The 24,017-nt window shown below is 42.7% G+C and overlaps 1 protein-coding gene across 2 annotated transcripts in view; it reads left to right on the top strand.

Moving 5' to 3' along the window:
- The window catches only part of C2H11orf49 (chromosome 2 C11orf49 homolog), a 165,101-nt gene that overhangs the window by 30,750 nt on the left and 110,334 nt on the right, over positions 1–24,017 (top strand). The window contains exon 1 of one of the 2 annotated variants that reach the window (XM_021156887.2): positions 18,783–18,811. The exons of the other annotated variant lie outside the window; for it this stretch is intronic. Coding sequence (XP_021012546.1) covers positions 18,795–18,811 — 17 coding nt within the window. The 5' untranslated portion in view covers positions 18,783–18,794. Of the gene's footprint in view, positions 1–18,782; positions 18,812–24,017 lie in introns of those variants that run through there. 2 annotated transcript variants of the gene reach the window in all.

The raw sequence follows: 24,017 nt of genomic DNA, 5'->3' as shown, positions 1-24,017 counted from the left end.
GTGTGCTGCCTAGGGTTACTCTGTATGCTAGACAAACACTTTACCAACTGAGCTACATCACACTACAGACAGCCCCTCAGTAGCTGTGTTCGAGTACTTGCTGTGTGCTTCTGTGTTCAGACACAGTGTGAACAAGTTGATGCTGTAAGAGCTGTGTCTGGTGAACACTTTGTACTAAACACTGTTCTCAGCATACACCATCATTAATTTCCATACACTTATGAGGTAGGATACCGGTATTAGTCCATTTCACACATTTGGGAATTCAGACACATAAAAGTCACATTCTGAAGGTTATACAGCTGGTAAGTATAATGAGATAAATAACAAGAGGTAACCAGGGTTATATGATTTATAGGATGCCTTGAAGACTCTTGGAGGAGAAGACATTGAGAGCTAGCATCAGGAGACAGGAACATATTTCACAGGCCGTCCCCCTTTCCTTTGTCTGCCTTGATTACCTACTCTGCCTGTGTACGGAAAGATCATTTAGTTTTACTCTATGTGCTACTGTGTTCTTGGCAGTGGCTCTCAGGGACCATGCCAAGGTGCATGCCCTTGTGACTTAATGTCTTAACAAAGAGTGGCTCTGCAGACAGTAGCCTCCCTCGTGCCTTCTTCAGATTCGATAAGAAAAGTAATAAAGCAGTCAGAAAGATAACTTGTGTCATCCTTCACGTAGTGTAAGTATGGACTCTGGAGGCTTTACCATCAGGGTTAGGAAAGGAACAACAATTTCATTCTAGGGCATAGTAATTATCAGAGTTCATTACAGAAGTTGAATGCTTCTTTGGAGTACTATCATAAAAGGTTTCAGCATCAAATCCCTTCTCTATTGTCCTGATTAGAATAAACCCATGAATGTGAATCTTATTAATTTACTCATAGAAGAAAAAAATGCCAGTAGTACATATTCATAAATCACTGACTACATAATTCTAATGAAACAGCCCTTGGATAAAAAAAATACAGAACATGGGCTGGTGAGCACTCACTGCTCTCGCAGAGGACCTGGGTCCAGGTCCCTGCATCCTTGTAGCAGCTCATAACAGACAGCTCACAACTGGCTGTTTCTCCATTCCAACAGGACCCAACTCCCATTCTGAGCCTCTGTGGGCACCGCTGGGCACCATACACATGACATAATAAACACAGATTGTTTCTTATTTTATACAATAGGTACTCCCAAGGCCTATGAACAGTCTAGAATAGTCAGGGCAAAGACATTTCTAAAGTTGTCAGATTTTTCAGACATACCATCTCCCATGTAAGTGCTGCTGCTTTGATTTGTGCCCATGGCAGCAGAGGGACAGAGAACTGGGGCCCAAGAAACACAGCAGAGGCTTCTAAGCTCATGGCTTTGCATCAAGGATGGCTGTAAGACTTCCCTGGGCCATTTCTGCCCCATGTTTTTTCTTCTCATTGTTGTTAAATTAAGTCAAAATGTGGCATAGTGAAGCAAAAGTGACTGACCCTATTACAGGCTACTTCTGAGAGCCAGCCCCCTCCTGCCTTTTTCCATAGTTCAGCTCTTAGCTAGACTGACACTTTGTAACAGAAAATTACCCATTTCTCATTGTCAGCAGCTGGATTCTCAGAGACTCAGAATTGCCAGGAATAGATTTTGCCTTCAGTTAAAGCAGCACTGTCCTGTTACTGGCCCAGACACTTCTGCTAAACTGCCATTTGTGAAATGCAGAGATTTCTGGTTCTTTTCTGTATTAGGAGAGGTTTGCTAGGACAGACACACTCCAGGGAGCCGTGGCAGGCAGTTGAGTCACCAGAATCTATTTGATGCTGAAAGAGCCAGAGTCATTGAGGATACAAGAACTGCCATTTGTGTAAAATCTTTCTTCTTCAGGCCCTTCATGTCACCATCCCAGGAAACCGTCCAGCAAGTAGCACTTGACCTGGTGACCCAGGAAGTGATTTCACAGCCTACTGGTCCCCCAACTCATTGAGAATGCAGAGTCAAAGGTTAGAGAAATAGTAACTGGTCTTATTTCCCTCTGTCAAGAAACACATGATTACCTCCTCCCATTCCCCAAGTCAAGAGGAACTCAGCCTTTAGGAAACCAGTAAGAGGAAATGAAGGCGGAAGGACTCCTAAGGCCCACCAATAACAGTTCTGTTTTCATGGGAACTGCTTTTGCAAATAACTAGTAAAAAATTTAGGTATAATTCCTCACACTGTAATATTTCTCCTAAGAGAAATAACTTGATTTATTGCAATCTACAAATAATTGAAAAGATTTTTACTCAGTCCGAGTCCTCATACTCTGTGTCTATCACAGCTCTGCCAATTCCCTGAGTGCCCTATGGCAGTCAAGTAGATGCACATAAATCTGAGTCGAATGTACAAATGTATCTACGTAACAGCCTGTCAGAAATTAACAAACGTGACTCTATCAACAGAGCAATTTAAATTCTTTTGTGCTTTTAATTGTCTCCATAATTTTCCCAGAACTACAAAGCTCTTTTGGGGTGGGGGTGGGGCAGCTTTGGCACAAAAACAGGCAAGAACAGCTTGGTGCTTGAAGCAGCACTTTAAAATGAACCGGGATGGGGTGGCAGGGACAGAGGAGAATGAAGGACAGTTCTGATTGTGGTTGCCGCACGTCTGTGGCTCTACTCTGAGGACAGGGAAATGAAAGGAAAACGAAGGTTCCAGTGTTTCGAGAATTTATCCAAGTGTTTGTCCAGTCACAGCACATGTGTCTTTGTAGCCAAGGACCTGCCCCAGGATGTCAGAAAGGGGTCAGAAGGGGTCAGGGTCAGGGTCAACCTATTTCCTACCTGAGGCCAGAACTGGGTTCCGTCCTTTGGCCATCAGATGTGGATGCTAACTTATCAGAGAACGCCTGTGAATTTATTTGGAGTAGAAGACTCCAAGGATGCTGAGTTCTGGGCTGTGACAGTCGAGAAGACTGTGACTGCAGGTCCTTCATGATTATGGAAAACAGCCTTTAGTTCCTCCTTCTGTCTTTTTATGTTTAGTTTTTCTTCCTGAGATAGGGTCTCACTACATGGCCCTGGCTTGCTATGTAGACCAGGCTAACCCAGAACTTGCAGCAAACTTTCTAGCTCTGCCTCCCAAGTGCTGGGATTGCAGGTGTGCCACATGTGCACCCTGCTTGGGTTCCTTGCAGTGCCCTTACGGGCCATCAACAGTAAATGCCTTAGTTCATGTCTCTGGTGTGATCCCCCCCCCCCAGCTCTAGATTATTACTAGGGATGAAATACCTGCCTCATGTGACAACTAAGCAAGACAAATGACACATAAAGTATCTGGCCATGTCCAGTTAGCTTTCATTATGTGCACTTTGCTTCTGGTCTAGCTGCCATTTGCTGCTTCTGCCTTGTTATTTCTTAGAAAGTAATAATCTTCGGCTTCTTCCTCTTTGAAACTGAAGTGGTCTCAAGGTCGAGGACCCCAGGTCACCTCCTGTTTTATAATAGTTCTTCCTTACCCTACACTTTGTGTACTTTTGAGATCCAAACAGCAGATGATTTGCCACATGCCTATTAGCCACTTAGTGTCAGCCACTCGATTGCTCATTCAGATAACTGTCTAGCAGAGCTCTGTCTCACTAGATAATGCACTCATTTGTATTTTTTCTGTGCATTGTTGTGTCTGTGTGAGGGTGTCAGAACTCTGGAGCTGAAGTTACAGACAGTTGTGATCTGCCATGTGGGTCCTGGAATTGAACCTGGGTCCTCTGGAAGAGCAGACAGTGCTCTTAACTGTGGAGCCATCTCTCCAGCTCTCTCCTCTTTTTTTTTTTTCCTTTTTCTCTTTTCTTTTCTTTCCTTCTCTTTCTCCTTCCCTCTCTACCTCCCTTCATCTTTGTTCTTCACTTATCTTCAACATCTACACTCAACTTCCTCTGCCTCTTAAGATTAAAAACTGTCAAGGTGTAATGGGAGAGCGGAGGTCCAGCTTTCTGGTTTGTGCTCTTCACTCTGGCTGGGCTGTGTTCAGGGTAATGGAAAGCAGGCCTTCTCTCCTGAGGTCCTTGCTCCTCATGCTGGCAGTCAGACTCCAGCCTCTGAGCAGTTGGAATGTACTGAGAAACCACAGAGCCCAGAGAGAGCATTATGCAGGCAGTTCCACACAGGGGGAATCTATTTACACCACACAAGTTGCCGTTTACATGCGTGGATAATTGTTTATCTGCACACTCTCATACTTCACCTAATATGTAATACACATGCCCTGTCAAGAGGGTTTAGCTAAGAACTGTTATCTCCAGATTGCCCTGAACATCCAGGGGATACTATGGAAATTTTGAGGAAAAACCACCTTTTAAAGAGAGTGGTTTTCTTAGTTCAATGTGATGTTTAGAATTTTAAACCATACAAGTCTGATCCCCAAACACTCTGTTTCTTGCATATTTTCCTGACTAAATGTTTTTCTTCATTCCTTTGCCATACAGTAAGTATTGTGACAAAGCATCATGTATCAGTAGGAATTTGCCTGTAAAGAACTGTTCTTTGGCTGAGGATAACGTTTACAGAGGAGCAGAAAGCAGGAGCACGTGATCAGATCTTCTGCAATAGCATTAAGTTATGTAGAGAGTAGGCTAAGAGTTGAGAACAAGGAGAACGAAGAGTTAAATAAGAGCAGTTAAGTAACAACAAGGGGAGCTTTTCTTCATTGGGAAAAATAAATAGAATTTGCATAGGGGGAAACCGGGCTTTTAATATGGCCTGAAAGCACAGTAGCATAATGGTTAAGAATAGAGACTTTGATATTTGTTTGAGGGCCTGCCAGTGTGTTTTGGGCAGGGTGCTTACGTTTTCTGTAAAACAGTGAGATTCATACATAAAAATATGTTCAATGCCAGGCAGTGGTGGCGCACGCCTTTAACTCCAGCACTTATGAGGCAGAGGCAGGCGGATTTCTGAGTTCAAGGCCAGCCTGGCCTACAAAGTGAGTTCCAGGACAGCCAGAACCTGTCTTGAAACCCTGTCTTGAAAAAAAAAAAATGTTCATTACCAAATTGTTGGAAGGAAAGATTAAATTAGATAATGGATGTGAAGGGCTTGTTGTTCTGCTTAAGGTCTAATGAGTGTTGGATAAGCTCTGGTCCATCACTGCTGACACCACTTCTCACGCATTCACTGAGTGAGGTACCTGTACCTTACCCAGTGTTGTAGATGCTAGGGATGTAGCAGTGAACAAAACAGGAGGAATCCCAATCCTCGTGGAGATTCTGTTCTGAAATTGTCGTTTTTAATTCTTTTAGCTTTATTTTATGTGATTTGCCTTATACATGTTCATACCTGGTGCCTGACATTGTCAGAGGATAGCTTTGGACCCCTAGAACTGGAGTAGGGATGCTTGGGACCTCCGAGTGGTTGCTGGGAACAGGATCTGCATCCTTGAAAGAGCAGCCATGTACTTTTAACGACTAAGCCATCTCGGCAGCTCCTGAGTATTGTTTTGATCTCACCTGTTTTTATGTGTATATAATAATGTTAGAGTTATAAAAACGTGAAACTATTTGAGCTGATCTCATCCCTCTATTCAGCTGCATCAGTGATACATCTTCAGGAAGCAGGATGAAGCTGTCAGTGTCAGTAACTTATTAGTGGGAGGCTCAGGCTCTGCTGCAGCCTGGGGTGGCACACGTTCCTAGTGTGAGTGGTGCCCTGGGTGGATCAGCAGCACTGCAGAGCAGCCCACCCACCCTAGTCCTGGTGGGCTCTCATGTTTCTGAAGGGCACTTTCTGCTTACTATAAAGTACAGGTAGACACAGTTTTCCCTATTTCTGTTGAGGGCTCCACCTTACGTTTGCCTCTTAGAGCAAACGTGGTTTTTTTTGTTTTGTTTTTAATATCTACCTATGTTTCAGGTATCGCTTCTTGGTCTTTGGGTTTTGGCAGTTTTGACATTCTTTGAATAGTTTGATTTTAAAAGTATATTTAAGGGGGCTGGAGAGATGGCTCAGCAGTTAAGAACACCAACTGCTCTTCCAGAAGTCCTGAGTTCAAATCCCAGCAACCACATTATGGCTCACAACCATCTGTAATGGGATCCTATGCCCTCTTCTGGTGTGTCTGAAGACAGCTACAGTGTGTGTGTGTGTGTGTATAATAAAATCTTAAAGAAAAGAAAAGTATGTTTAAACAGTTTGTTGTTTAGTGCTTCTTGAACCTATAGCTTGGTGCCTTACATTTTTTTTTACATTTATTTGTTTTGTATGTATGTATGTGAACTCCCACATGGTCACATGTTCCACACTGCATGTATGGAGATCAGAGGACAAGTTGAGGGAGTCATTTTCTCCTTTTACTGTGAGAATTCTGCAGCTTGAACTCAGGTCATCAGGCCTGGGAGCAGACACTTTGCCCACTGAGTTATCTTGCTGGCCACAGCTTGATTATTTAATTGTTTTGTTTTATTTTTAAATCAGTTTTGGTAAATTTTCAATTAAGAGCTACTCAGATATACTTCTGTTTTTCTCTTTATTCCTACTTTTTGGGGATTCCAATTATATAAATGTTAGACCTCCTCAGAGTACCTGTGTCTTCTGTCCTTTTTTTTTTTTTTTTTTTTTCATTTTCCTTCATTTTGTCTTTTAGGTTTTATTTCAAATATTTTATATTCTAGTTCATCAATTCTTTCCTCATTTGTGTCTAAATGCTATTATGCCCACCTACCAAGTTCTTAATTCTGTTATTGAGTTCTTGAGTTCAGTAATTTTCACTTAGGCTAGGGGATGATGGTGGCTTTTGTTTGGAATCCTGCCATTCGGGAATCTGAGACAGGAGGATTTCAAAGCCCACCTAGGCCCAGTATTGAGACAATTTCAAGACCTCATTTTTTTTCCCCTATTTTGTACTTTTCATTGCTAGTTTCTTTCTTTATTCTTGCTTTTTAATTTGCTCAGCCCATTAAAGCGTGGGTGTTATAGAATCCATATCTGGATTTGCTGTGGCTTATTTATTTTATCTCTAGTATATCTTTTTTAATTCTATTGTTTTACTTTGTTGTCTACTTTTCCCTTTAGTTGAGTGATACTCATTGGGTATGAAAAGAACTGTAGAGACAATGGCATTGGATGTTTGTTATCTTCCTCAGAAGATTTCCATCTGCTTTGGCAGATCCCTGGGTGCTAGCACTCCTGGCTTACCTCAGTCCCATCAGGTGCTGGAATGATTTGAAGCTAAGCAAAATTGTCCAGGAGAGGTGGTTTCTAAGTAGCTCTCTGGAGAGCAGAAGAGCAGTATAGCTTTACTGGTATCCATCCTCCAGCCTCAGTGCATCCTGGACCCCACTGCTTTGCCCTCCAAAATTAAAAATCATCTGAAAACTCAGAAACTTAAACTTTAATTTAAAAGTATTAAGTACAGAGTATATCAGCTGCACCCTCAACAACTAGCAGAGGCTCCTGGCTCTATCAAAGGACATACTGATACAAGTCGTAAGTGACAGCAGCATGTGTGATATTGTGAGAAGTTTAATAGAGTTGTAACGTGATAGGAGCTGAGATTTCTACCGTTGACAAAGTCACAAGTACAACAAGAATCTGTGCTTATAATCAAAGTTAAAGGAACTGGTACATCTCAACTAGAAGGTAGTAAAAATGTAGAAAATTTTACCTTTTCAAGCCTGTGAAGTTCTTGAATTCAACCCATGAATCTTTGTCTTTGGAAGCCCTGCCCATGGGGATAAATGGCCACAAATGCGTGGCTCACTTCTCTGGATTTGACTCTTTCATAACCTGGCCTTGTCATTCTTCATTGCCTTGAAAACAGCCCTCTGACGTCAAACATGCTAAGCACAGAGTCCCCAATGGAGGAACTAGACAAAGGACCCAAGGAGCTAAAGAGGTTTGCAGCCCCAGAGGAGGAACAACAATATGAACCAACCAGTACCCCCAGAGCTCCCAGGGACTAAACCACCAACCAAAGAGTACATAAGGAGGGACCCATGGCTCTAGCTGCATATGTAGCAGAGGATGGCCTTGTCATCAATGAGAGGAGAGGCCCTTGGTCCTGTGAAGGCTCAATGCCCTAGTGTAGGGGAATGCCAAGGCAGGGAAGCAGGAGTGGTGGGTTGGTAAGCTGGGGAGGGGGGAATGGGATAAGGAATTTTTGGAGGGGAAACAAGGAAAGGGGATAACATTTGAAAGGTAAATAAAGAAAATATCTAATGAAAAAAAAAAAAAGTAGAAGGGAGACCAGGACAGGATGGGATGGCAGATGGGGGAACTAGAGAGGGTAATGAGGGAGGAAGAGAGACAGTATTTTGGAATCTAGATTTAAAATACACACACACACACACAAAACATGAAAGCAAAGGGGGCTATTTAGAGACAAGGGGAACAGTTTGGGGGAAGGTAGGATGGATGAGTAAGGTATAATGGATATATGTGTATTAAAACATGAAATGTTTTATTTTGTATATTAACTGTGCTGGCTAGTTTTATGTCAACTTGATATATATATGTGTGTGTGTATATATATGTATATATATATGTGTGTGTGTATATATGTATATATATGTGTGTGTATATATATGTATATATATGTACATGTGTATATATATGTATATGTATATATATGTGTGTGTGTATATATGTATATGTGTATACACACAACATACACACACACACACACACACACACATATATATATCCATATCCTGAGAGGAGGGAACTTTGACTGAGAAAATGCCTTCATAAGATCAGACTATAGGCAAGCCTGTAGAACATTTTCGTAACTAGTGGTTGGTGGGGATAGTCCAGCTATTGTGGGTGGGGACACCTCTGGGCTGGTGGTCCTGGGTTCTATATGAAATCAGGTTGAGGGCTGGAGAGATGGCTCAGCAGTTAAGAGCACTGGCTGCTCTTCCAGAGGTCCTGAGTTCAATTCCCAGCAACCACATGGTGGCTCACAGACATCTGTAGTGGGATCCAATGCATTCTTCTGGTGTGTGTCTGAAGACAGCTACAGTGTACTCATAGAAATAAAAATAAATAAATCTTTAAAAAGAAAAGAAATCAGGTTGAGCAAGCCATGAGGAGCACCCTCCATGGCCTCTCGTCAGCCCCTGCCTCCAGGCTCCTGCCCTGGTGAGTTTCTGTCCTGACTTCCTGGGTTGGTAAGCAGTGCTGATGAAGCATAAGCCAAACAAACCCTTTCTGCCTGCCCCAAGTAGCTTTGGGCGTGGCCCTTCATCACAGAACAGTAACCCTGACTAGGACAGTAGCTTAAAAGGTTAATACAAATGTGGGGGGAGAAGAACCATCTGCTTTTAACGATTTACTGACTCTTTCTCGGCCAGGAGGGTTAGTTTGAATTACCTAGTCTATCTTTACTGGAAGAAGAATTCCGTTAGAGTTTGCATCTTAGTGGAATATAATTATATTAGCAGAAATAGGAACTATTCATTATAAGGGGCTATTAAGGAGTCTAATTTGATTTATGAAGGACTAGTACAAGCTGAAAAGCAAAAGACGGGAAGTACATGATTACAATATGGATAAGGCCAGTTGGTGAAAGGTTCATTTATATTGGAGAAGAAAAAAAAAAAAAAACACAATGGTAAAAGTCAGTATCGTATAAATGCCAAGAAATGAACTTCCCGTCTGGTCTTCTTTTCATTTTTTAAAATTGGTAGCTCTGTGGTAAGCCTACACTGACTGTCAGACACCGTGCCAGGCATGGACATCAAGGAACCCTCTGTTGTATAAAGATGCTGGAGATATAAAATCCAATTCAAGTAGCCCAGAAACAATGAATTGTACAGAGCTAGAAAGTGCTCCACAGAGGAATGACGATCATCTCAGGACTGAGAGAGTATGCACAAAATATCAGACAAGGAAAAGCATCTCCTCCCTTCCCTCCCTCCCTCTCTTTTTCTGATATGATCATGTATAGTCCAGGTTGGTCTTCAACTCACTGAGCATGAACTTCTGATCCTTCTTCCTCCACTGCACAAGTGCTGGGCATTGAGAGTGTTGGCTGCCTCCCCAGCCTAGACCCAAGGTCTTAGTGACAAACAGGGTTTAGATTTAAAATTGTTATTATCACATTTATTTATTGAGAGGGAGGGTGTATGCCACAACACAAACGTGGTGACCAGAGACAGACTTGCCGTTGTCTATTCTTTCCCTTCACTGTGTGCATCCCAGGGCTTGAACTCAGCTTATCAGGCTTAGCAGCAAGCATCTGTACTCAATAAACCATCTCACCTCCCCCAACATTTAGATTTTGACTTCTGAACAGAAGCAAGAGTTGGAGCTAAGAGGATGAAGATCACATTAGGTATGAGATTTCCTCAAGAGCAGGTCTGGCTTTCCGCCTCCAATCCTTTTCCTTTTTTCTTTTTTCTTTTTTGTTTCTTTGTTTTGTTTGAGAGAGAGTCGGGTAGCCCATTCTGGCCCCGAGGATGACCTTGAACTCCTGACCTTCTTGCCTCCACCTCCCATTGCTTGCAACTAAGAAGCCTGACTGTTGCCATCATCGTTGCCATCATCGTTAGTCGCTGTAGTAAAGGGTGTGTGTTTGTTTGTTTGTTGCTTGTTAGTGTTTCAAAACAGAATCTCATATAGTAGCCCCTTGGCTGGCCTGGAACTCAAGATCCACCTGCTTCTGGCTCCAAAGTACTGGGATTAAAGGCCTGCATCGCCATGCCTGGCTCATTCATTCATGATTCTTTTAGGAGTTTATTAGTTAGCATCTGAAACTGAGTCCTCACACACTTTATGTAGTAACGCCTTTCATTTCGTTGGGGAAAGGAAGAAGGACGACGAGTTATTGCTCTTATATCCCTATAATGTTTGGAGTTTGATTGCTGGCTAATGCCTTCCCTGGTAAAATTCTGTCTTCTCTCAGGCTTCATGTGAGTCCTAGGAAAGTCTGAAGAATTGCCAACAAAGATAAACTATTCAGTGTCAGAAGTTTTACGTCTTCAGGAAAAGGCATCTGATTGCCTTAGATGAGATTCTACCCACTTAATGGTTGCTAGAGTGCTGGTAAAACTCCATCCCCACAAAGCTTCATAATACAATATTGAAATATTTGTGATAAAGGAGAAATTGACAAACAAAGCTCCTGTGGTAGCAGGAGTGAAGCTGTAGCTTATTTTAGAAATTTGAACCATTTATCAGTTACAGTTTTTACCAAAATAGGCATTTTTTAAAGTTTGTCACATTGATTTTGTAAAACAAACAAAAACAACCCCCTACCCCCAAAAAACCCCTAGCTTGTGAATGATCAATGGCTTATTTAAACTGTTTTGTTACGTTTTCCTTATGAGATGGTAGACATTGCAGAGGAGAGGTCTGTGTGGATAGAAAGGTAAATGGACGGAAGAGAAGAACTGAGTATTTAGATCAAGGAGGACATTTAGAAATGTTGATTTCTTACTCTCCCATGCTGGTGTTTGAACATCAAGAGAAATTCATGGCGTTCAGGCAGAAGCATCGAGAAGGTCCCTGCTGTAGTGTCCAGGGCAGTGGGCAGCTGGTCTGAGGTGTGGGCTCCTCCAGAGATGAGCGGCTGTTCTTGCCCTTCTTCAGAGTGGTGAGGAGAGACTGCATGCTGGTTCCCAGGGGCAGAAGCTTAAACATAGCCTCCGTCCATCCTCACTGGGTTCCTTCTGTTTTCTCTAAGAATTGTGTGTTTCTGGTTTGCTTTTTGTACTACAGAGCCTCTCTCTGAGGGCCAGGCTGGCCTTGCACTCAAAGTAGTTCTCCTGTCTCCACTTCCTGACTGCTTGGATTAAAAAAAGTGTCTATCTTTTAGCTAAGTGCAGTACTGTGGTGCATTTTTTTCTAATCCCAGAGGCTAAGAAGGAGGCTAAATTTGAGGATAGCCTGGACTATGTACGGGGTTTCAGTATAGAGACCCTACCTAAAATAAGTAAGTATGGAAGGAAAGAAAGGAAGGAAGCCATGATGATTATAGGAGTTGTTGACAGATAAGCCTAGATTCACTGTGAAAGGTGTATCTTTACAACTATGACATGACACTGTCATGTTTGAGGCCCCTCATTTAGATGATGTTGATAAGTGGGAGCACACCCAGCTGTCTTCCCTCTGTCCCTTCTAGGAATAAGAAGGAAGAAGTGGAGCCAATGCTAAATTGGCTTCCCTTGGCCCTAATATTAAAGTTGAAACAAAATGTTTCGAAAGAACTCTTTTATATCTTGTAAATTAGAAAGTTTGTGGTTTCCTGTTCCCCCTCTAATATTTGTTATGGGTTATTCACCAAAGACATGGGTTTAAACCAATAGAAAGTCTTTAATAGCTGGTTGCTGACTACACTGGGTGTTCAGGACCCCAGGGTAGCCCTGAGCCTTTCTCAGGGTGAGCTTTTAAGCACAAAAACCATGTTCTGCATTGACACACTTCAGCTAACAAGAACAGTTAGCCACAAGCAGAACTACAGAAGCCAAAAAGCAAAGTAGTACATTTAGAACTATGGACTTTGATGGATTAGGCCTTTGTTTTATTGTCAGGTGGTACTGTCTGCATGCTGAATTTTACGGCCTGAATGGTACTTCCATCATGGAGTCAGTCATACAAAGTAAGTCTGGGGGCCTGCTAAGGGCTAGTGCCCTTTTACAATTTTGTTGCCAGTTGGGCAGAATACTAATTGTTATTATATTTTTATTCTATATTTCATGTTTGTTGAACATTTACCTTGTGTTTACTCTGTACTGAGTGCTGGGATGGATTTTTTAAAATGTCAAGTGCTTTGTCCTCCGAGAGTATGCAACTAATGGGAAGACATTTTGGCAGAATCCTAACTGAAAACGGCTTGAAGGAGAGACAGGGAGATAACAGTAGATAGGATCTAACTGGCATATACACCAAGATAGCCCATGGTAGACACAGCCTTAATTCAAAGAGGGTCAATAGAGCTACTAATGTGGTATCACACGAAATCTGCATCTGCTTCTCTTCCATTTTCCTGTTTTTATCCTCAGGCTGGCCACTAGGGATTTGGGGCTGACATCCCCAGTATAGTAATGGTGATAGATAAAGAGATTCTTTCCGAGTAGCTCTAACAACATTGACCTGGGATTAACACCTACTGGGCTGTCTTGTGTCACATACTCAAAGTTGAACCAGTGAAGTGACCAGGAAAAAGAAATACACTGATTAGACTGGCCTTCCCCCCGCCCCCCCGCCCCCCGCCCCCCCATCTTTGATTATTTTATAATCAATATTCAAATACCTGAATTTTTCCTACTTGAAGCCAAATTACTTAAACATTTTTGTTGTTGTTTTTGTTACTGTTTTGATGTATTTAAAAACAAAACAAACAAAACAAAAAACAAAACCCAACAGATGTATTTGTTTTGTGTATATAAGCACACTGTAATTGTCTTCAGGCACACCAGAAGGGGACATCAGATCCCACTATAGATGATTGTGAGCCACCATGTGGCTGCTGAGAATTGAACTCGGGATCACTTAAAGGGCAGTCAGTGCTCTTAACCACTGAGCCATCTCTCCAGCCTCGCTTTTGTTGTTGTTTTTGAAACAGGATTGTATGTAACCCTGGTGGATTTTAAATTTACTACACACACACACACACACACACACTTTTTTTTTTTAGCATGTTAGAGAGATGTTCTACCATCAAGCTCTATCCTAGTTCTTCCCCATCTTTATTGTAGTTATCATTTCCAGATATTATTATACATGCTAACTGTGGTGGCTTGGCAACTTGTCTCTTTTATTCTGTCGTTATTCATAATGGAGTAATGTAGTTGATCCATATTTCAGAAGCTATAGCAAAAACTGTTCTAGAGGAACTTCATCTAAACTAGGACTTGATTTTTTGTTAGTTTTTTAAAAAGTAGATATACAAAATAGCAGCTTGCTTTATGACATTGTCATAGTGTATGCCATTGTCCTACGCCCACATTGTTGCTCCTTTAACCCTCTTTGATCCATGTCCCATTTCTCCCCTTTCTTCTCCCAAACACTCTTCTTTTTAGTTTCATGTTTTACACACACACATACACACACACACACACACACACACACACACACAGCCCTACCTGGGCTCCCCCTCTGAGAGAGAACACATGATACTTGATTTGTCTTCTTGCTTCCCTGTTTTCCTCACCCTCCCAACACGGTTCCAGGCTTTTTGTATGACAAGATCACTGAATTGGGCTTGAAGCAGAATGGAATCAGACTGAGGGGTGAGTCGGTTTGCTTTGGGAGCAATGTGAATTATGGTCAGAGGGCCGCTGTGGCAGACCATGGTTTAGACAGCAGTGCCAGTCTGCTGTGATGCGTTCCCTTTCTACACACTCACCTGATTACAGTCAAAGTACAACGGGTGTTTAGTTCCTGTTCTTTTGGATCTAGGACGGACATATTTTGTCACCTTACAAATCCAAACCCTGGGCTGGTGAGATGGCTCAGCGGGTAAGAGCACTGACTGCCCTTCCAGAAGTTCAAATCCCAGCAACCACGTGGTGGCTCACAACTATCCATAATGAGATCTGATGCCCTCTTCTGGTGCTGTCTAAAGACAGCTACAGTGTACTTATTTATAATAATAAATAAATCTTTGGGCTTGAGAGAGCAGAGACCGAGTGAGAGGGCCAACCAGAGCAAGCAGGGTTGACTAGAGCAAGCAGAGGTCCTAAATTCAATTCCCAACAACCACATGAAGGCTTACAACCATCTGTACAGCTACAGTGTGCTCATATACATAAAATAAAATAAACAAGTCTTAAAAAAAAAAAAGAAAGAAATCCAGACCCTCTCTTTAATCCACAAAACTTATTTGCTAAAGATGAGCTTTGTGCTGCCTTGGACATTTGGTGGGCCAAGCACCGGAGATCCTGCATTTGTCTTTGGTTGTTATCCCATCAAGATAGCCCATTAAGTGCAATGGATAGCAACAGAAGGGTAGAGGAGGGAAGAAAATACCTTTCTGATATTTTCATAGAGGAATTTGAGGATTCAGAGTTTAGTCTTAAATAACCAGATTAATGTGTTTAAATGCCTTAAATCACTTTTAAATTTTTCCTTGTTTTTGTATCATGTTAACAAGATTTTAGAGATCACTAAAACAGTAGATGGGAAATTCTGTTGTGGATTAAAGATCCTTCCAAAGTTTCACCCACTAATGGGAAGAGTGTTTCAGGCAATGTATAGGCAAACATGGGCCAGCTAACAGAGTGTGGGACTCTGTGTCCTGTGGTAGCCATTCTGTCTCTTAGGAGGGGGTATGATTTACAGGCAGCTCTCTGGGGTATGTGTCTTTGTTTTGCAGAGTTTCTGTGAAGAATGGCATCCAAGAAATAGCAAGTGGCATTAGGTGGTAATCCAGAGTTTAGCATGGTACCAGGCTAGGTTAGCCAGCAGTAAGGGCTGCTTTTGGCCAGCTGCTCCATTTCTGGTAAGAGATTACTGCTTTATTTTGGGGTTTTGTTGGGGTTTTGTTGTTGTTGACTCATTACAGATAATGACTAGTTCTAGACAAATTCTTGTCATCATTGGTGCTAAAGGCTCTTGTGACCAAAGAGCACCTGTTCTGAAAGGCTCTGTGCTCAGTGACTGATGCTTCTCTCTGCCAAAGCACTCTTCTGGTTTGTTCTGTCTTTCTCTGAAGTACCTTTAAGCATCTCTGCATGGCGACTCACTCTCTTCTAGCCTACCTCCTCCTGCCTTGCTGAATGCTAGATTTCCCAGCTCACAACTGTAAGAAGGGGCTTTATTTCAGAGTAGAAAGGGGCCCCCATATGTGGCCTATTATATCCATATCAACTTGCTTACCCTTTTCAAACAGCTATTGTCTTTTAATAGGGTCCTGCCTGGCAGGGGGAGTCCTTAATTCCTGCCATATAAGAATGGACAGCTTGAGTTACAGCGAGCTGCAGTTCGGTACTCTGATCAAAAGGCCTCTGTTGTTTTTAGAGGGTTTTTCTCCCTCTCTCTCTTTCTTTTTCTATATCCTGGACTAATAATTCAGCACAGCAAGGTCATTACAGGCTTTGAATTGAGAGCTGAGAGTGTTAAATTACTGACCTAGAATAAAAGAGATCTGGGGGGCTCTCAAGAAAGATAAAGGGATCCCAGCTAGAAAACTGCAAAGCCAAGCAACCTCACTTCTTAACAATATTATTTTTTTAATCCTCTCTGTCTCCACAAGTCTTTTCTGGGACAAGAAAAGATCTCCTGCCAGAGAAACTAGGTCAGGAACTCAGTGACATCTCCTGAGAGATGAGGCCTAGGTGCTGGCAGCCCCTGGGTGCCTCTGTCCTCTTTGGTCTGTCTTTCCATTGTGTCAGTGTTTTCCTCTCTCCCGCCTTGCCTCCTCTGTCTTCATCTTTTTCTGCTGTCCTGTCAGAATGCTGATGACTGGGGAAATGATAACTGAACAGTGGGAGCTGATTTGGCTTCTAGCTCTGCCTGGTAAGTCTGAGGGCTCTATCCACCGTGGCTTTTGCTGCATTGTAACAAGGTGGAGACGCCATAGTGGAGAGAGAGATACATAGATAAGGACAGTTATGATGGCCCGGATCCATTCATGAGAGCCGATTCCTCATAACTAATTATCTCCTTCCCTTTTCACCTCTCTATGGTGTTATATGGTGATTAAACTTCAACATAAGCATGGGGGGACAACACATTGAAACTATAGCACTCCCTTAGCCAATAAGTTAGCTTTTGTTAATACATTACAACATCCAGATGAAAGATAGTATCCCATGAAGGGATTTGAAGTATATAAGAAATACACTATTTAGTCTCCCCCCAAATTAAAATTTTTATTACATTTATTCATTTGAATGGGGGCATGTGCATGTGGCATATATATGTGCAGAGGTCAGAAGACAGTTTGTGGAAGTCAGTTCTCTCTACAGTGCACATACTGGGAAGCAAACTCGGTCATCAGGCTTGGTGGCAAGTACCTTTACTTACAGAGTTCTATCAATGTTCTGCCCCCCTCAACAAATATACAGTTCACATCTGTAATCTCTGCATACACGAGGCTAAGGCAGAAAATTTACCATGCATTCAAGGCCAGCCTAGGGAGTACCATATGACCCTGCCTCAAAATTTAAAAGTACAGAATATCCAAGATACAGTCCACAGAACTCAAAAAGGTCAACAAGCTGAAGTGCCCAAGTGAGGATGCCTCAGTCCCACTTGAAAGAGAGAAGCAAGCAACACAAGTGGGGATAGAGGGAGGGATCTGGGAGAGAAAGTGGATGGGGTTGAGGGGAGTAGGGGGTAGAGGGGAACCTGATCTAGTATTGGGTGAGGGAAAAGGACTGAAGCCCTGAGGGCCAGCAGAAAGAATGGAAACAGGCAACCTCAGGAAATAGGAGGTTGGGGGGATCCCCCAGAATGTACCAGAGACCTGGGAGGTGAGAGACTCCCAGGATTCAAAGGGAGAGTCCTTAGATGAAATGCCCGACAGTAGGGAGAGGGAACTTATAGAGCCCACCTCTAGCAGGAAGACAGGGTATCAAGTGAGGGATGGGGTTGCCATCCCACAGTCACATCTCTGACACATAATTGTTCCTGTCTGAAAGAATTACAGGGGTGGTAATAAAGAGGAACCTGAGGAAAAGAAGGTCCAGTGACAGGCCCAAAGTGGGATCCAGCTCAAGGGGAGGTCCCAAGGCCTGACACTATTACTGAGGCTATGGAGCACTCACAAAAAGGGATCTATCATGACTGCCCTCTGAAAGACCCAACAAGCAGCTGAGAGAGTCAGATGTAGTTACTTGCACCCAACCAATGGACAGAAGCAGCTGACCCCTGTTGTTGAATCAGGGAAGGCTGAAAGAAGCTGAGGAGAAGGGCGATTCTGTAGGAGGACCAGCAATCTTAATTAATCTGAACCCCTGAGGTCTTTCAAACACTGCACCACCAAACAGACAGCATACATCAGCTGACATGAGGCCCCCAACACACATACAGTAGAGGAATTCCAGGTCTGTGTTCATTCTGAGATGAAGCACCTAACCCTCAAGAGACTGGAGGCCCCAGGGAGTTTAGAGGTCAAGTGGGATGGGGGATGGGGGGCATCCATGTGGAGACGAGGTGGGGTAGGGAGGAGGTGTGGGATGTGGAGCAGTCGGAGGGTGGATGGGGGTGGTGGCGGGGAATGGAATATGAAGTGTAAAAAATAAATTAAAAATTAAATTAAAAATGAAAAGATATTTTATATTTTATTATATATATGTATATGCGTATATACATATATACATATATATCTGTGTAATGATCGCTCTCCTGTACTTTAACAAGAAACCCCCATTGTGAATGAACTGGACATCCATCTCCATCTTATTCTGTACTGGGTCTTCTGAAGAAAATTGCTTCCATTTTCTCATACCTTGCCAAAACTATTATCTCTTATGTATCTATTTTTGAAGTTATCTCTTAAAGCCAGACACCTTGTAGATCCTTTGGAAAGTATTCATTTCCTAAGACTAATATTTTTAGAAAAGTCAAACTTTCATAGATTTTATGCACAGCAAACTAATAGTACAAACTCTTACAAATTAAAAAATAATTGAGCGCAGCATGGAGAAGAGGAAGCGGGTGCTCAGAGTTTCCCCCATAACCAAGACCCAGTTGATGCCGGCTGGGAGAGGCACTGTTAGTTCTGCAGTGGAGTGACACTGGGTTTATCAATGACACTAAAGGGCAGGCCCATGCTCGGGAGTTGTTGGCCAACACAAAATGGACTGCGTGTTTTTGGTGTGTGTGTTTGTCTTTTTGGTTTTAAATTTGTTTGCTTGCTTGCTTTTTAGAGAGAGAAAGAATGTGAAGTTGCTGGGTAGGCGATGAGGAGGAGCTGGAGGTATGATCAAAGTATACTATATAAGAAAGATTTTTTAAACCAGTAATAAAAATGTAATTGAAGGCTGGGTGGTGGTGTCTCACACCTTTAATCCCAGCACTTGGGAGGCAGAAGCAGGAGGATCCCTGTGAGTTTGAGACCAGCCTTGTCTACAGAGCAAGTTCCAGGATAGCCAGGGCTGCACAGAGAAGACCAAGCTCAGGGGCTAGGGGTGAGGGGTGGGGAATTGATGCTCAAAACTACACATCTGGCCTGAAATCATACAGATTGATCTTGCTTATTGCTCTCTTAACATGTGAATGTGAGCATTTCGTCCTCCTGCCTCCACTTCCTAAATGCTGAGAGTTAGAGCCATGAACACTACCCTCTGTCTTATGTGGTGGGGGAGATCAAACCCAGGGCTTTTTACATGCTAAGCAATCACTCTACCAACTGAGCTACCTCCCCAACCTGACATAGTCATTTCCATTTCAGATCTACTGTAAAGTATGCTTTGGTTAGTGCTAAGGCAATGACTCAGTTGGTAAAGTGAGCACCTGCACCTATGTGCAGGCTTAGACTTTTCACAACCTACTTTATGTAGGTTCTTAACTGCTTCAGCCTCTCCTCCAGCCCACTGACCAGAGGTAGGGCAGGATGTGGACCTGTTTAGAGTTAGTTCCTTGGGGTGATTCCACTCATCCTTGTGAGGATATCAGCAGTGCAGTTCAATAGCAAACACCAAACACAAGCAGCAAGGCTCTGCCGAATCTGCATGAGTCGGCAGAAGCAGCCAGAGTCAGCAAACACCATGAGAAGTTCTTTTATACATAGTTCTCTACAAAGTGAAGACCAGTGAAGCAGTGAAGCACTGTACAGTGTAGCAATGTGAGAGCCTTTCGCTGTGTGTGGGGCTCCAGTTATTTCCTTCTGAACATCAAATACCCTCTCAAGTGTCTGTTTTTAGCAAAGTATCACATGCCCTCTTACAAGACAGCTTCCAGAAAACATCACGTGACACAACTGAGTTGTTAAGAAACCAGAAATTTCTACTTCATCTACGTTTAAAATTTTAAAAAAATATATAAGCTAAGAATGGTGTCCAGCGGAACCCCTAGCACTGAAAAGGCAGACACCAGGAAGGCCGCAGGGCTCTCGGGCAGCCAGCTTGCTGGGTCATGGAGCTCCAGGCTCAGCCAAAGGCCCTGTCTCAAAAAACAAAGGTGGGGAGTGATAAACAGACAGGCAACATCAAACGTTGACCTTTCCAAGCACGCATGTGCACACGTACCTGAACATACATAAGCATGCATGCACTAAGCATACACATACAAAAATATTTTGGTTATAATTTCCATGTCATTTTATCAGGCAGTTCTGTAACTAGGCTTACTGGGTATTTGACATCAATATCGTCTCACTCTTCTTTTTTATTGTAGTAAAAATACACGATCTAAAATTTACCATTTTCATCATTTTTAAGTGTACAATTGTATGGCATTATATGTATTCAGAGTGTCCTGTAACTATTATCACTAAAACCTTTTCATCTTCTAGACCTGCCAATCCACACCCATTACACACTTACTCCTTAGTCCTTCCTATCCTTTAACTTCTGGCAACGATCACACTTCTACTATTTCAAGAACCTCATTATTTATTACTTTGTGACTGACTTACTTCATTTAGAAGAGTGCCTTCCAGGTCACCTATATTGGTTTTCTGTTTCTGTAAAATGTATAAAGAGTGAAGATTTTCTGTGGGCTCAGTGCTTGGAAGTTTCAGTCCATGTGTCACTGGCCCCAGTGGGAGGTGGCAAGACAGCACAAAGTAGAAGGAACAGTGACAGAGAGGTGCTCACCTATGGTCTCGATGCAGAACTTGTTTTTCTGTCTTGTTTTCCTGTCAGGGGACTCTGGACTTGCATCTGCTTTTGGGCTGTTGTATATTGTACTGCTGAGAGAACGGGTGTACATATATGGGTCATGTCTCTGTCTTCATTTCTGCTGGCTGTGTCCTCAGGAGTGGAACTGCTAGCTTACTCAGTGCTTCTGTCGGTGTTTTGTTTTGTTTTCTTTTTTTTTTTTAAAGATTTATTTATTGATTATATGTAAGTACACTGTAGCTGTCTTCAGACACTCCAGAAGAGGGAGTCAGATCTCGTTACGGATGGTTGTGAGCCACCATGTGGTTGCTGGGATTTGAACTCTGGACTTTCGGAAGAGCAGTCGGGTGCTCTTACCCACTGAGCCATCTCACCAGCCCCCGTGTTTTGTTTTCTAAGACTTGTTTATATGCATTATTGTTTTCATGTCTCTCTTGCCTTTTAATTCCTTCCTTAAGGAAATCATTTTGCTAAGGTTGTCAGGAAAATGTTTTTCTTTTCTTTTCTGTGCTGTGAATTAAACTCTGGACATTGTATTGACAGGGTATGCTAGAAATGTGCTCTACCAGTGAGCTCTTTCCAGTGCTGAGAAGTAGCTGTCAGTATGGATTTCATGAGATTTATTGTCTATATGTGCTTTGTTGTTGTTATTGAGACAGGGTCTTATAGCCCAGGCTGGTTTTGAACATCTTAAATCGCTGAGAATGACTCCACACCTCATTGTTCTCCTGTGTGCATGCCTTGAATGCTTGTCGCAGCCACAGCGGAGTATTGAGAGATGTCCAGGCTGCTGCTATGGGTCAGTGGATAAAGGCATCTGCTTCTGCCTGACAGTTGGAGTTTACTCTGCTGAGCCTGCAGTGGACTTGAGCTTGGCAAGGTAAACAACACACAAAGAAGCTTTAACCAAAACCTGAAAAATGGCTGCTTGAGAGATACATGTGGTGATTAGTGGTTTTAGGATATAAGAGAGAATATGTTGCCCCTGAAAGAAATCGTTTTGAAAGTGAGACCAACTCTGGAGTCAATAAGCACAAAATAACAAAAGGAAGATGACCTGAGCAACAGCAGGAGCTGAGTAATTCAGAAGTACCACAGGTTCAGGTGATACCCGGGAAGGAAGGAGAGGCTGGACTCAGCACAGCCTGCCCTTTCACTTTTTTTTTTTGAATGATGAATTATATCTAACAGTATCTGACCTATTATTAATACATTCATTTGAGGATTTTTTTTCACACAGGTAATCTCATGTAATCTTGAATAAGAACAAAAGATGATGGTTTGAGAATGACTAGACTTTGAACCAAGAGAACTGATAGTTTAATACTTCTAATACTTCTGGGGGGGGGTTAATTAATTTAATTAATTTATCTATTCATTTTACATTTTGATTGCTGTGCCCCTTCCAGTCCCTCCTCCTCCATCCCTCCCCCATTCCCCTTCCTCTTCTCCTCTGAGAGGGTAGAACCCCCAGCCCCCCAGTTATCTCTCCATCTTGGCACATCAAGTCTCTGCCAGGGCTAGGCACATCCTCTACCACTGAGGCCAGACAAGGCAGCCCAGTTAGGCAATATCACGCAACAGCTTTAGGGACAACCTCCCTCCACTTGTTGGGGGATCCACATGAAGACTGAACTGCATATCTGCTACATATGTTCAGGGGGCCCAGGTCCAGCTCATGGTTCTAGGTGTAACTCTTTGGATGGTGGTTCATTCTGTGAGAGAGAGCCCCCAGGGTCCAGGTTAGTTGACTCTGTTGACCTTCCTGTGGAGTTCCTATCCCCTTCAGGGCCCTCAATTTTCCCCCCAACTCTTCTATAGGAGTCCCTGAACTCCATCCAATGTTTGACTGTGAGTCTCTGCATCTGTTTTAGTCAGCTGATGAGTGGAGCATCTCAGAGGACAGTCATGCTAGCCTCCTATCTGCAAGCATAACAAAGTATCAATAGTGTCAGGGATTGGTGTTTGTCCATGAGTGGGTCTCAAGTTGGGCCAGTCAGTTGGGCATTCCCTCAGTCTCTGCTCTATCTCCCACCCCTGCATTTCTTATAGATGAGATAAATTTAGGGTCGAAAGTTTTGTGGGTGGGTTTCTGTCCCCATTGTTACAATGGGGTTCCTGACTGGCTACAGGAGGTGACCTTTTCAGGTTTCATATAACCACTGCTGATTTGAGTTTTTCAGACAGGGTTTCTCTGATAGCCATGGCTGTCTTGAAACTTGCTTTGTAGACTAGGTTGTCCTTGAACTCAGAGATCTGCCTCTGCCTCCAGAGTGCTTGGGTGAAAAGTGTGGACCACTGCATCAGGCTAATAATTCTAGTTTTAAGTTGTTTTATAATATCTTAGAGCCTCATACACATAACACTGGAGGGCCAGCTAGTCAGCGTAGTGCATTGTTTCTCAACCTGTGTGTCATAACCCCTTTGGAGGTTGAATAACCCTTTCACAGGGGGTGGCCTAAGACCATCAGAACACATAGATAGGTACATTACGGTTAAGAACAGTAGCAAACTTACAGGTATGAAGTAGCAACAAAAATAATTTTATGGTTAGAGGTCACCACAATATGAGGAAGTGTATTAAAGTGTCTGGCATTAGGAAGGATGAGAAGCACTGGCTTAGTGGGTAAAGGTGTCTGTGCCAAGCTTGATTTTATTTTAATCTCTAGAATAACACGGTAAAAGGAGAGAACTAACTCCAAAAAGTTGTCTTCTGACTTTGACAGTGCACTGTGGCATGCACACACACACACACACACACACACACACACACACACACCCCTCAATACACAAATACATGTAGTACTGATTTTTCAGTGAAAATTTTAGATGATACTAATGGAAATAATGGGATCCTTTGGGGGTTTATAGTAAGAACAAAACAATAATCTAAAATGACCTAGAAGTTATAGCTACAGACACAAAAGAAATAAAATGAAATTTACCTTAAGATACTCAGGAAGTGTGGAGGTGAATTGTAATGATCCCAGCTCTCAGGAGACTGAAGCAATAGACTCTCAGGTTTCTGTGTCTGTAGCAAAAACCTGTCTCAGAGCAGTTGTGTTCAGGAGCGAGGATGTGGCTTAGTGTTAGAGTGCTTCTCTGGCATGTGCGAGGAGGCTCTGGTTAATTTCTAGCACATCCAAAGAAAGGAAAGGGGTTTTAGTGCAGCACAGAACAGATGTGCAGCATCAGGGCAGAAGCAAAGACCAGTGTTAGCAGTGAGCTGAAGAAGCTAAAGACAAAAAGGAAAGGAAAGGAAAGGAAAGGAAAGGAAAGGAAAGGAAAGGAAAGGAAAGGAAAGGAAAGGAAAGGAAAGGAAAGAGGAAAGGAAAGAGGAAA

Source organism: Mus caroli, chromosome 2 (assembly GCF_900094665.2).
Source record: "Mus caroli chromosome 2, CAROLI_EIJ_v1.1, whole genome shotgun sequence".
NCBI lineage: Eukaryota > Metazoa > Chordata > Mammalia > Rodentia > Muridae > Mus > Mus caroli.
The sequence above is the reverse complement of the archived record's forward strand: the minus strand, read 5'-3'. Positions and strand labels throughout refer to the sequence as shown.